The sequence below is a fragment of the Dendrobates tinctorius genome, unplaced genomic scaffold (genome assembly GCF_039654945.1).
Source record: "Dendrobates tinctorius isolate UK_male_01 unplaced genomic scaffold, ASM3965494v1 ptg000312l, whole genome shotgun sequence".
Classification (NCBI taxonomy): Eukaryota; Metazoa; Chordata; class Amphibia; order Anura; family Dendrobatidae; genus Dendrobates; species Dendrobates tinctorius.
The window spans coordinates 3,123,004-3,137,785 of record NW_027361979.1 but is presented as its reverse complement, the minus strand read 5'-3'; the positions used below and the strand labels follow the sequence as shown (position 1 = coordinate 3,137,785).

At 43.0% G+C, this 14,782-nt stretch overlaps 1 protein-coding gene across 2 annotated transcripts in view; it reads right to left on the bottom strand.

Moving 5' to 3' along the window:
* TMEM167B (transmembrane protein 167B) overlaps positions 1-14,782 on the bottom strand; it is a 73,732-nt gene that overhangs the window by 41,527 nt on the left and 17,423 nt on the right. The window contains exon 2 of one of the 2 annotated variants that reach the window (XM_073561045.1): positions 11,592-11,643. The exons of the other annotated variant lie outside the window; for it this stretch is intronic. Within the exon in view, the coding sequence (XP_073417146.1) occupies positions 11,592-11,643 (52 nt within the window). The remainder of the gene's footprint in view (positions 1-11,591; positions 11,644-14,782) is intronic. 2 annotated transcript variants of the gene reach the window in all.

Below are 14,782 nucleotides of genomic sequence, written 5' to 3'. Positions count from 1 at the left end.
ATGTGTACATGGTGTTATATATAGTGCTCTATACCTCCATTATATATGTATACAGGGTTATATATACTGCTCTATACCTCAATTATATATGTGTACATGATGTCATATATAGAGCTCTATACCTCCATTATATATGTGTACATGGTGCTATATACACTGCTCTATACCTCCATTATATATGTGTACATGGTGTTATATATAGTGCTCTATACCGCCATTATATACAGTACAGACCAAAAGTTTGGACACACCTTCTCATTCAAAGAGTTTTCTTTATTTTCATGACTATGAATATTGCAGATTCACCCTGAAAGCATCAAAACTATGAATTAACACATGTGGAATTATATAATTAACAAAAAAGTGTGAAACAACTGAAAAAATGTCTTATATTCTAGGTTCTTCAAAGTAGCCAACTTTTGCTTTGATTACTGCTTTGCACACTCTTTCACCGGAAATGGTCTTCCAACAGTCTTGAAGGAGTTCCCAGAGATGCTTAGCACTTGTTGGCCCTTTTGCCTTCACTCTGCGGTCCAGCTCGTTCCAAACCATTTCGATTGGGTTCAGGTCTGGTGACTGTGGAGGCCAGGTCATCTGGTGTAGCACCCCATTCACTCTCCTCCTTGGTCAAATAGCCCTTACACAGTCTGGAGGTGTGTTTGGGGTCATTGTCCTGTTGAAAAATAAATGATGGTCCAACTAAACGTAAACTGGATGGAATAGCATGCCGCTGCAAGATGCTGTGGAAGTCATGCTGGTTCAGTATGCCTTCAATTTTGAAAAAATCCCCAACAGTGTCACCAACAAAGCACCCCCACACCATCACACCTCCTCCTCCATGCTTCACGGTGGGAACCAGGCATGTAGTGTCCATCCGTTCACATTTTCTGCGTTGCACAAAGACACGGTGGTTGGAACCAAAGATCCCAAATTTGGACTCATCAGACCAAAGCACAGATTTCCTCTGGTCTAATGTCCATTCCTTGTGTTCTTTAGCCCAAACAAGTCTCTTCTGCTTGTTGCCGGTCCTTAGCAGTGGTTTCCTAGCAGCTATTTTACCATGAAGGCCTGCTGCACAAAGTCTCCTCTTAACAGTTGTTGTAGTGATGTGTCTGCTGCTAGAACTCTGTGTGGCATTGACCTGGTCTCTAATCTGAGCTTCTGTTAACCTTTGATTTCTGAGGCTGGTGACTAGGATGAACTTATCTTCCGCAGCAGAGGTGACTCTTGGTTTTCCTTTCCTAGGGCGGTCCTCATGTGAGCCAGTTTCTTTGTAGCGCTTGATGGTTTTTGCCACTGCACTTGGGGACACTTTCAAAGTTTTCCCAATTTTTCAAACTGACTGACCTTCATTTCTTAAAGTAATGATGGCCACTCGTTTTTCGTTACTTCGCTGCTTTTTTCTTGCCATAATACAAATTCTAACAGTCTATTCAGTAGGACTATCAGCTGTGTATCCACCAGACTTCTGCACAACACAACTGATGGTCCCAACCCCATTTATAAGGCAAGAAATCCCACTTATTAAACCTGACAGGGCACACCTGTGAAGTGAAAACCATTTCCAGTGACTACCTCTTGAAGCTCATCAAGAGAATGCCAAGAGTGTGCAAAGCAGTAATCAAAGCAAAAGGTGGCTACTTTGAAGAACCTAGAATATAAGACATATTTTCAGTTGTTTCACACTTTTTTGTTAATTATATAATTCCACATGTGTTAATTCATAGTTTTGATGCCTTCAGAGTGAATCTACAATTTTCATAGTCATGAAAATAAAGAAAACTCTTTGAATGAGGTGTGTCCAAACTTTTGGTCTGAACTGTATGTATACAGGGTGTTATATATAGTGCTCTATACCTCCATTATATGTTTACATGGTGTTATATACACTGCTCTATATACCTCCATTATATATGTGTACATGGTGTTATATATAGTGCTCTATATACCTCCATTATATCTGTACATGGTGTTATATACAGTGCTCTATATACCTCTATTATATATATGTGTACATGGTGTTATATATAGTGCTCTATACCTCCATTATATGTGTACATGGTGTTATATATGATATAGAAGAGTTAATGGTTTGCTTTTATATCCCTTTAATTGTCTTTAAGACTTCTAATGCCTTCTGCCTTATTATTGCTAGAACTATTCTCATGTAGACTATTAGTCTCTGTTCTCAAGGAAACTATACTTGTTATCATATTTGTTCTCCATAGTCAATTACAACATGTTCTGGACACATTGTAAACATGATATAATTCTGAAGGTGATGAGGGGGCTACATGAGCTCCATAGAATTACATTTGTTGTAAATGGTATAAAATATTGCCTTATATTTCAGATAAAGTGATTTGACCACAGCTCGTGTGTTGAGTCTCTTTGTCTCCAAGCGCTTGTGAACAGAAGGGCGAAAACTCCTAATCCGGCCTCACTGGTGATCTGGCATACCTGACGCTTAGTCAGAACGAAAAGCAGCTACGACAGTTTTTGACACCCAACGGGGACCGTGGAAACCAGCCTATTCGGAATCCGTATGTGGGAGTTTCCTGAGAGGTTGAAAATTCAAAATCCAGGCTGCAGAAGGTGAGAACATTTATTCTTACATTGATTTTGCATTTGCAACCTCTCTAAGGATCTTTACATATCTCTGGGTAAGACTGTACAACACGGTTCAAAAGAACCCACATCACCAGTGAGCGGTGAGTATGTCCGTATGAGAGTTGAATAATAGAGTAATAAGATAATAATTGTCATCTGTATTATCTGTCAATTTGTTCTGGCAATATACTAATATACTAACTGGTTGTGTACTGGTGTACTGTGTAGCACACAGCCTGGGATAGACTCCGTGTAGCCTCTATTTTGGATTGGCAGTAAATCATATGAGGCTGTATTTTGTATAGGGCTGTGGTTTTTGTTGCTCTGGTTTTGATTGATTCTTGTTGTTTAAGAAGTTGGCTTTGGTGTTCTCAGAGTGTCAGTGGACACAACACGGCTGTAGGTTAAAGTGTCAAATATCCAAAGTGCAAGATAGGCAGGCTGTGTGAATCCTTGTATATATGTCTATGAGAACCTCTGAATGAGATGAGAGAGGAGTAATTGAGATAAGGGATTTTTGTTATCTTCTCTTTGTAAAATCAAATGACCGCTGAAAAGTGAGAGGAAAAAAAAAAATCCCTGAATGAGCGCGTATGAATGAATCATCACCATCATTTTTGTGTCGATTTGTTACCTTTCTAGTTGTGGGGGAATCCCGGACAGATGCGTTATAGATATTTCAAATCTACATCTGAGACTGAATGAATTGAGTAATGATATAGCTCGTGTTATATGTGGCATTCCATTGTAAAGTTTCCTGAATGCATTTGGCCATAAAAGGGTAAGGTGTAGTTACTCACATTATACAGTTATATGCTCTTACAGTGAAATCCTGTGATTTTGAGTTTTTCTTGTAGAAATTGATTTTGTTGGCTTGGTCTATTGGGGTGTCTGTCACTATCTGTTGCATATTTTAGTGCTGTAGCAGCCCGCCTGCTAATACTATGGGCGTCATTAATAGGTTGCAAGCCAGACACTTTGCATCACACTTACATGTGTTACTGATGTCCTATGCACACCTTATCTATTTGCATTTTTCCTACTAGGCAGCCAACCCCTCCATGGTTTGCTAGGTGTGGGGTGGTTGTTTCTATCAGTAGTTTGCACCTGAGCTGCCCCTTGCCTCTATTAGTGGAGGTCTGCTGCATCTGTCATCAGACAGGGTTTTGGGAAGGCCATATCTTGTTGTGTGAGTTTTTTGAATTTTTTCTATGTTAGCTGTTTTGATATTAGTGTTAGAGACCTGCAATATCATGAGGAGCCTTGACGTTGGCTTGCAGGGTATATCTATTTTGGACAAAATATTAACCAATACCTCATTTGATGTACTCATTGTATGCATTAATTTTTTTGCACTTACATCAGTTTTTGCAGGATGCAGTCTGGCCTCTTTTTGTTGGCTTGGTCTATTTGGGCATCTGTCACTGTGTGTTGCATATTTTAGTGCTGTAGCAGCCCGCCTGCTAATACTATGGGTGTCATTAATAGGTGGCAAGCCAGACACTTTGCATCACACTTATATATGTGTGACTGACGTCCTATGCAAGCCTTTTCTATTTTTCCTACTAGGCAGCCAACTCCACCATGGTTTCTTAGGTGTGGGGTGGTTGTTTCTATCAGTAGTTTGCACCTGAGCTGCCCCTTGCCTCTATTAGTGGAGGCCAGCTGCATCCTGCTATATGTGCATTTGTCATCAGACAAGGTTCTGGTAAGGCCATATCTTGTTGTGTGAGTTTTTTAGAAATTGATTTTGATCAAGTCTAAAGAGCTATGGCAGTCTGTTACTCTGTGAAGGACGCTACATTCTGATGGGAGGGGGAAGGATGGCGCTGCGCGGTTTCTTCTCTCCCCTTCTTTCGCTCCCCTCGTCTTTTCTCTGCTGAGTGTCTAATAAGAGGATTCACAGAGCTGCGCTCAGATTCTCTGTGGTTCTGAAATGCTCGCTATAAGATTTGTGCATTTTAAAGCAACAGTACTTAATTGAAGTGGAATGAAATTTTGTAAGTTGAAGTTGAAAGTAAAATATGGTGCCTAATTTACAAGGAAATTGTAAGTGATTGTTTGGTCATTAATGTGTTTGACCCTGCTTCTAGTTGTGTGATTAATTTGTATGGCAAATTGGGGATCAACAAAGGAGGTAGCCGACTGTATGGCTGATAAAGTAGGTCAGAGGCCTATCACACCTGGGCCTTCTTATTTTAGTCAGCGGGTTTTTTTGTTGTGGGTGAGAGGCGAGGGCAAGGAGCCCTCTGGATATACCTTGGCAGGCTCACTCTGACTTGCTATGTGTGGGCTGTAAGACAGAGGTCCAGACACACAGAAGGGCATTTCAGAAGCAAGATGAGCTGTCTAAGTTGAAGTAGGCTTCCCACAATCCATGGAGCTGGGCTGGAAGGAAAAAGGCCTATTCCTATGCTAGCCAGCTGATCTAACGGGAGGCAGAGAGCCTTCTCGTTACATCCTGTAGGTCTACCGGGTGAGAGGCAAGGAGCCTTCCCGCTACACCTTGGCAAGCTCGCTCTGACTTGCTACATGTGGCCGCCCGTAGATAAGGTTAGGCACACTAGAGGGGCATTTCAGAATAAAGGTGAGCTGTCGGGAGAAAAAGGTTGAAGCCATGGGCAACTTTTTCTGTGTATAGTCAGTGCCCCCAATGGGATCCAAGACAGCTATGCAAATTGAAAAAGACAGAGAAGAAAGGAAGCAGTAAAACAAGTGGGACCAATATTGAAAAAGGCAAAAATACCAGAGTGTGAATGTTTGGATGTACAAAAAGGCACAGACAAGGGAAGAAAATAGCAAGTGAATAAATGATGTTTGAGAATGTGCAGCAGTATGGAAGGTGTATTATGAATGTTTTGGTTGACAAAATTTAACCAGAGACCCAGGCAAAACAGATGGACTTGTAAACACTGTGATCAGACTCAGACAAACCCAGACTGAATAGCTACTTGTGTGACCTGTGCTACTGACCTAAGTAAGTTGCGCTAAATCCTGTCCAGACAAGATCATATGTAGTGACATAATAGTGTGGTTAGTGGGGACATTGACCTTTGAGGAGTAAACTGACAGAAGACATCAGATGACCAACCGCATCAGGACCTAGAAGGGCGACTAAAATAAGAAACATACAGGTGTATTATCCTTGGAGCCCCTCTGACCAGCTAGCTTTGTTAAAGAAGTTGCCTGACCCTGAAGACCAACCATTCCCGTTTTACAGACAGATAAAGGAAGTACAGCAGACATATAAGGCTATGTGCACACAGTGCGGATTCTCCAGCGGATTTTTCCGCGCTGATTTTACTAAATCCGCAGGTCAAATGACCTGCATTTTTCCTGCGGATTTCTTCCTGTTTTTTCGCGGTTTTACTACGGTTTTTGTGCGGTTTTCCACCTGCGGATTTGTAGAATGGAGCAGGTGGAAAACTGCAGCAAAACCGCACAAAAGAAGTCACATGCTGCTGTTTTTTTCCCGCACAAAAACCGCGCGGAAAAAAACGCAGCATGTGCACAGCGGGTTTTTTTTACATAGGCTTTAATGGTACTGTACATCACCTGCAGATCTGCAGCGGCGGATCCGCAGCAGAATCCGCACCGTGTGCACAGAGCCTCAGTGTACCTGGGCAGACCTAGAGAGGTTGGTGAGTTTAAAGGCAGGTGACGTACTAGGACATATAATTAAGACACACACAGATGTGGCAAAGAATCAGGCTTGGGGCATGGATGATAAAATCTGCACGGTCTGGGGAGAGGTACTGTGAGTCACTAAAACAGTGGGCTACAGTGGAACAATCAGAGCAGTCTGTACTCCTGACTAATGTGACACAGCAAAGAGGAGAGAGTGTAGCGATGTACTTTGGATGGTTACAGCTGAAATGGGCAGACATGGGGTACATTTGCATAAACCCACTTGATGTTAGAAATTTAGAATACTGGTGAATGCATTCATTGACGGTATGAACAAAGACTTAGGAGACGCAGTACAGACAGCCAGACCTGAATGGAGATATGTAGATCCGAAAGACCTCCTTAAGGTAGCTAAAGAAGTTGAGCAAACAAGGACAATAAGACGACCTGTCATGTATGCTGGAACACAACGAAAAAAGTGGAAAGGGACCTAACGACATAGAAACAGTGAGGTGCTGGAATTGTGGTACTTACAAAACTTATTGTTAGTGACAATATCCCTATGAATTTACTGGGAGCAGATGTGCTAGGTGCGATCCCGGCCACCATACAGTACTCTCACTGTGGGTATTACAGTCACAAGTCCCCTCTCAGATAAACATTTGTGTAAGATTGCGGCAATGGTGTGTATATGACAAAAGCAGTGAAACCAACACCTGACACCAAAATGCCTGAGGATGAGGAAATGGGACAGGTGCCAGACACTGTTTGGGCAAGGGGAAAAACTGATGTGGGTCGGCTGCCCATTCCCCATCATGATTAAATTGAAAAAAGGAACCACTCCTACTTGTTTAAAGCAATACCCCTTGAGCCTAGCCAAATCAATGGCCCCGAGCAGAGATATTAGAGAGTATGTTAACGCAGGGGTTCTAGTGCAAAGATCTTCCCCCTGCAACACCCCTTTGTATCCCATTACGGAAATAGGACTCAAGGGTTTGCTGACACTTACAGAAAGGTTCATGACTTAAGGGCTATTAATGATGTTACAGAGAGTGTGACCTCAATCGTCCCTGATCCACACACAATACTGTCAGAGATCCCAGTGATGTCAAAATGTTTCACAGTCATTGATTTAGCAGGTGCATTTTTCTCTGTACCCCTGCACCCTGACTGTCAGTATCTTTTTCCTTTACTCATAAAGGTAAACAATATTGTTGGACAGTCCTCCCACAAAGGGGGAAAGAAATCCCCTGCCATCTATTCAGCAGCGATGGCAGGGATCTTTGAGTAGTGGCAATCACCTCATCCGCAGATTGTACTATTACAGTACGTGGATGACCTTTCGCTGTTCTGCCTGGACCAGAGGTCCTGCAGGGAAGCCAGTTTCCTTGCTATGTTTTTTTTTTTTTTAGCAGAAAAGGGTTGCAAGGTCTCACGTGACAAATTACAGTATTGCAAACAAAAGGTGACATTTTTGAGACATTGTATTGCCAAAGGTACCAGACACCTGACTGAAGACAGGAAACAGGCAATTCAAAATCTCCCTCTACACAGGTCACATCAGCATCTACACACTTTCCTAGGCTTAGTGACGTACTGTAGGCCTTGGATAAGGCCTGCTTCACAAATGTTGCAACCACTTTACAACTGTTTGTCATCAGACCCCTATGATATCACTCCTTTGACAATCCATACTCGTACAAGTTCAACCAAAACATCTGTCTATGGCCAGACAGCTCCGACTTGCATGTGCTCTACTAATTCCTGAGTATGTCACTCTCAAAAGATGTAACGTTCTGAATCCAGCCACCCTCCTGCCTGTGGATTCAGAAAAGGGGGAATTGGTGACCGTATTAGCAAGTGAGGAAGAATACTTTGACATGATGCATGAACATGACTGCATAGAACTGTTCCTAATGCAGATTTTGAGTTTTTTTTATAGATGGCTCCAGATACCACCAGGATGGACGATTCTACACTGGATATGCAGTAGTATCCTCACATGAGGTAATTCGAGCTGGACCACTCCCTCCTCAAATGTCGGCACAGGAGGCAGAGTTGAAGGCACTCACTGAGGCGTGTAGAGCCGCTGCAGGTAAAGTCGCTAATATTTAGGCTATGTGCCCACGTAGCGTTTTATTCTGGACACTAAAAACCTGACTCCTTACCAGAAATCGCGCGTTTTTTTCCGCGCGATTTCACCGCGATTATGATCACGATTTTGCCGCGATTTTCGCGTGCGATATTCAAGCACTTTCCAAGCGATGCTTCAAATCGCTTGGAAAGTGCTTGAATATCGCATTGACAGGTTGGTCACACTCGTCAAACATAGTGTTTGACAAGTGTGACCAGGTTTTTCCTATTGAGGCCGCCTATGCGGCCTCAATAGTAAAAGATAGAATGTTAAAAATGATAAAAAAAATTAAAAATCGTGGTATATTTACCTTCCGGCGTCCCGCGCTGCTATCCCGGGCCTCAGCGTTCCCAGTAATGCCTTGCGAGACCTGTGATGACGTAGTCTCGCGTTGCTATAGCGATCTCGCGAGACCGCTAGAGTCACGCGAGACTACGTCATCACAGGGCCTTGCTGCAAGGCATTACTGGGAACGCTTAGGCCGGGAATGCAGCGCGGGACGCCGGAAGGTAAATATACCCCGATTTTTAATTTTTTATTCTTTTTTTTACAGGGGTATGGTACCCAGGGCCTGGAGGATAGTCTCCTCTCCTCTACACCGTGGGTACCAACCGCACATGAGACGCTTAACTTCCCACATGGTGGGCATAGCCACATGCGGGAAGTAAGCGATTCTCATGCATTCCTATGGGTGTGGAATCGCGGCAATTCTTTGCGATTCCACAAAAAAGAATGAGCATGCTGAGATTTTTTCCGCGATGCGATTCCGCCGCGGTAAAAAGCGCAGCATTAGCACAGCATGTGCGGAATGCCATAGGAATGCATGGGGGGCGTTCTGTACACGATTTTTAAACGTTTTTGCGCCGTAAATCGCGGCAAAAACGCTTAAAAATCGCTACGTGGGCACACAGCCTTACACTGATTCAAACTATGCATGGGGAATAGCCCATGATTATGGCCCTATCTGGAGAAGCAGAGCGTTTCTTACATCAGCCGGTAAGCCCATTAAAAATGCAGAGCTGGTGAAACAATTGATGGAGGCATTGATGTTACCAGTCCAGGTTGGCATTGTCAAGGTAAAAGCACACACAAAAGGTGACTCCGTGGAGGGCAACAGAAGGGCGGATGAGGCTGCTAAAGTAGCAGCAAGGCGGCCTAGAGAGCAGTGGATGGTGGTGGGGAGTCAGTGTATTCCAGCCACACTGAGCCTAGATGTCCTGAAATCTCTCCAGCAACAGGCTGCTCAAACAGAGAAGGTACACCGGGGGAGACTGGGAGCTGAGCTGAACTCAAACGGAGTATGGGAGAATAAGGATAAGTTGTGCCCACCAAAGTCCCTGTTCCCAATCATGGCGCAAGCAGCACGTGGCCCCACTCACACCTCAAAAAGTCACATGTGTGCCATGGTAGATGCCTTCTGGATCGCTCCTGGTTTCAGTTACGCAGCCGCGAAACTTGTACAATCATGCCTCATCTGTGCACAGCACAACCCAGGTAAAACAGTAAAAGTCCCTAAGAAAGTGACACCTAGGCCTCTCTACCCATTTCAGAGACTGCAGATTGACTACATACAGCTACCTAAGGTAGGAGTGTATGAATATGTCCTAGTATGTGTGGATCTCTTCTCCGGTTGGCCGGAAGCCTATCCGGTAAAATGTGCAACTGCTAAAATTACTGCAGACAAACTGATGAAAGAACTGATCTGCAGGTATGGTGTCCCAGAAACCATAGAATGCGATAGGGGTACACACTTCACGGGAGAAATAATGAGGGAAGTCATGCAGGCCCTGGGTGTACAGCAAGCATTTCATACACCATATAGGCCACAAAGTAGTGGGAAAGTGGAAAGACTAAATGGGACACTTAAATTGAAAATTCAAAAGGTCATGGCAGACACAGGAAAGAGCTGGGTAGAGTGCTTGCCTCTTGCGCTCTTTCTAGTCAGACACACTCCAAATAGAAATACAGGCTTGTCTCCTTTTGAAGTCCTGTTTGGTAGTGCACCAAAGAGTGGTTTGTACTTCCCACAGGTGCTACAAATGCAACACGGTTCTATGGCAGCCTATGTCCAGGCCTTGCAGGAAAGACTTAATGTGGTGCATAAACAGTGTTCTCATCCATTCCAGATCCTAATGCCAGTGCAGAAGTGCATCAGTTGAATCCAGGCGATTGGGTGGTTATAAGCAGACAGATGAGAAGGAGCCTGGACCCACGATTTGATGGCCCCTTCCAAGTCCAGCTGACAACATCCACCTCAGTAAAACTTGAGGGAAAGCCCACCTGGATCCACGCCAGTCACTGCAAGAAAGTCTTTTCAACAGCAGAATGACTGTTCTACTCATCACCTTGCTGGCAGTGACAGGGTTACTGCGAACTGCAGAGACACAGGATAAACTCTTAAATGCTGACTGGGACAACAAACTTATTCGGCATCATGCTCTTCTCATAAAGGACATGGAAGGACAGAAACCGAAAGACTGTTGGATCTGTACACACAGCCCAGTATCTGCGAGGACTATGCCGTATGCCGTACTTAGCCTTACCTCTGGAGCCATGGAAGGTATTAACCCCACACTGCATACATAATAAGACTTGGACTCAATCTAGGTTTTGGGGAAAAGATGTGCCCCGTGATATATCTGCCTCATTGGCTATAATCGAATGGGCCGCTAATCCCTGGTTTCAGTATAATATAACGCGGCCTAAGGTATAAATGTGGTGGCGGGAATATGGTCGCCAGGAGGAGGACTGAAATCCCTCACTCAGACCCCATTCACAATGATGGACTGTGGTTCAGTCTTCAACACACTGGAGTAAACACCTGTGGTGAGGTCAATAATTGCTTCCGCATATACACTCATGATCAAACACAGGTTAATAAGACGATGTACCAGGATGGTGTTGAAGGCTGTAAAGCATCTACGGGTAAAATAATAAGGAAAGAAAGGGGTAAATGTACATCTGGTATAAACGGAAAACAAATGAATAATACTTGGTGTGCCCATAAGCCTATGTCAGGACTTTTGAGCTTATACCAATGTATACAGACCCCAGGTCACGTTTGTGTTATCCCAGAAGGAGTATTCTTGGTTTGCGGACATCGTGCCCACAGGTGGGTGAGCCCGGACATAAGAGGGGTCTGCACTCTTGCCAAACTAACACCAGCCACTTTCATAGTTCCTCATAGTAAAATAGACACAGCAGCAGTTCCAATTCATACCTTGTATAGAAGGGCTGCAGACAATAAGCCCCGGCCAAATGGTAGGCCGCATCTAGTAGAAATGGGGATAACAAATAAAATATTCAGTAGTATGCTAATATACCCCTTCATAACACAAATGTGGGATAAATTAGTGGAAGCTACCGACTACCTGGACGATCAGATTTTCCAGATTCTTGAAGTTCTTAATGAAACTAAAGGCCCTTTTACATTTAGCGATGCACCAGCGATCCGACCCGGTCAGGATCGCTGGTGCATCGCTAAATGATCGCTAGTGAGCTTTCACACAGAAAGATCTCACAGCGATGCAGCAGCGACGCAGCGCACGATACTCACCTTTCACACACAGCGATGAAGACGTCCTCCCGCCCGCCTCCACGCGTCGCTCGTCGGCGCCAGCAGGAAGCCGACGACGAGAAATGGAGCCGGACATTCTCGAGCGATCAGCTATAATGGAGGTAAGTATCACACATAGCGATATCGCTATAACGTCACAAAATCGTTGACGTTATAGCGATATCGCTATGTGTAAAACCCCCTTAATACAATACAGAGACAATTAATCATAGTTACTAACCAACATACTATAGTACTAGATTACCTGACAGCAAAAGAAGGAGGAATGTGTCAGATAATTGGTCCCACTTGTTGTAATTATTATCAAACCTGCTGGCAATCTCCAGATCAGGGCCAGTATAGACAAAATAGATGAACTTAGAGACCAATGGTTAAAGCAACAGAGAGCAAACAGAGACTCCTGGTGGGGTAACACATTCTCTTTCCTAAATCCAGCAAATTGGTTTAATCGCCTTGCAGGATGGATTTTTGGCATTGTACAGCCTTGTATGCAAACTTTGTTGTTTTGCTTATTGCTTTATGTAGCCGTAAAAGCGCTAATATATGTATTACTTAAGCTATTGAATAATGTATGCATAAAAAAAGAATCTAAGGCTGAACCTTCTGTAGTGTATCATAGACCCCAGGTAGCCTTTGCTGATGGGGAAAGTGAGTGTCCACACAGAGGGTGGATGGGCGAAGCAGGTAGGAAGCCCCCTTATGGGTACTAGACCCATGAGACAGTAGCTCCTAGACTATTAAGGCCCCGTCACACATAGCAATCTCGCTAGCGAGATCGCTGCTGAGTCACAAGTTTTGTGACACAACAGCGATCTCACCAGTGAGATCGCTGTGAGTGACAGCAATCACCGACCGGTATCGCTGATCGCTGCAAGAAACCTCTGGACATTTCTTTCGTCGCTGATCTCCCGCTGGCCAGCACGCAGACCAGCGATCCGCTGGTAACTAACGTACACATCGGGTATCCAAGGGACGCGCGTCCCTTAGATACCCGATGTGTACGTTACTTACCAGCGCGCTGCTGCAGGGAGATGGTAACTAATGTACACATCGGGTATCTAAGGGACGCGCATCCCTTGGATACCCAATGTGTACATTAGTTACCAGCTTCCTGCATCAGCGCGCTGGTAACTAACAAACACAGCGACGCCGCGCGCTCGGCGTCGCTGTGCTGATCGCTGGTGAAGCTGTCTGTGTGACAGCTCACCAGCGATCACATAGCGACTTACCAGCGATCCTGACACGTTGATCGCTGGTAAGTCGCTATGTGTGACTCCAGCTATAGTCTCTGTTCTCAAGGAAACTATACTTATCATATTTGTTCTCCATAGTCAATTACAACATGTTCTGGACACATTGTAAACATGATATAATTCTGAAGGTGATGGTGGGGGCTACATGAGCTCCATAGAATTACATTTGTTGTAAATGGTATAAAAGATTGCCTTGTATTTCATTACGACAGATAAAGTGATTTGACCACGGCTTGTGTGTGTTGAGTCTCTTGTCTCCAAGCCCTTGTGAACAGAAGGGCGAAAAACCTCATAATCCGGGCTCACTGGTGATCTGGCATACCTGACGCTTGGTCAGAACAAAAAGCAGCTATGACATATACACTGCTCTATATACCTCCATTATATATGTGTACAGGGTGTTATATATACTGCTCTATATACCTCCATTAGATATGTGTAATTGTTATATAATGGAGGTACATAGAGCACTATATATAACAATTACACATATATAATGGATGTATATAGAGCACTATATATGTGTTATTGTTATATATAGTGCTCTATATATCTCCATTATATATGTACAGGGTGTTATATATAGTGCTCTATATACCTCCATTATGTGTACATGGTGTTATATATAGTGCTCTATATACCTCCATTATATGTGTACATGGTGTTATATATATATAGTGCTCTATATACCTCCATTATATATGTATACATGGTGTTATATATATAGTGCTCTATATACCTCCATTATATTGTGTACAGGGTGTTATATATACTGCTCTATACCTCCATTATATATGTGTACATGGTGTTATATATACTGCTCTATATACCTCCATTATATATGTATACATGGTGTTATATATAGTGCTCTATACCTCCAGTATATATCTGTATATGGTGCTATATATAGTGCTCTATATATCTCCATTATATAACACCATACACATATATAATGGAGGTATATAGAGCAGTATATATGTGTACATGGTGTTATATATAGTGCTCTATATAGCTCCATTATATATCTGTACATGGTGTTATATATACTGCTCTATACCTCCATTATGTGTGTGTACATGGTGTTATATATACTGCTCTATATACCTCTATTATATAACACCATGTACACATATATAATGGAGGTATATAGAGCAGTATATATAACACCATGTACACATATATAATGGAGGTATATAGAGCAGTATATATATGTGTACATGGTGTTATATATAGTGCTCTATACACCTCCAGTATATATGTGTACATGGTGTTATATATACTGCTCTATATACCTCCATTATATATGTGTACATGGTGTTATATATACTGCTCTATACCTCCATTATATATGTGTACATTGTGTTATATATACTGCTCTATACCTCCATTATATAACACCATGTACACATATATAATGGAGGTATAGAACAGTATATATAACATCATGTACACATATATAATGGAGGTATAGAGCAGTATATATAACACCATGCACAGATATATAATTGAGGTATATAGAGCAGTATATATAACACCATGTAGACATATATATAGTGCTCTATATACGTCCATTATATATGT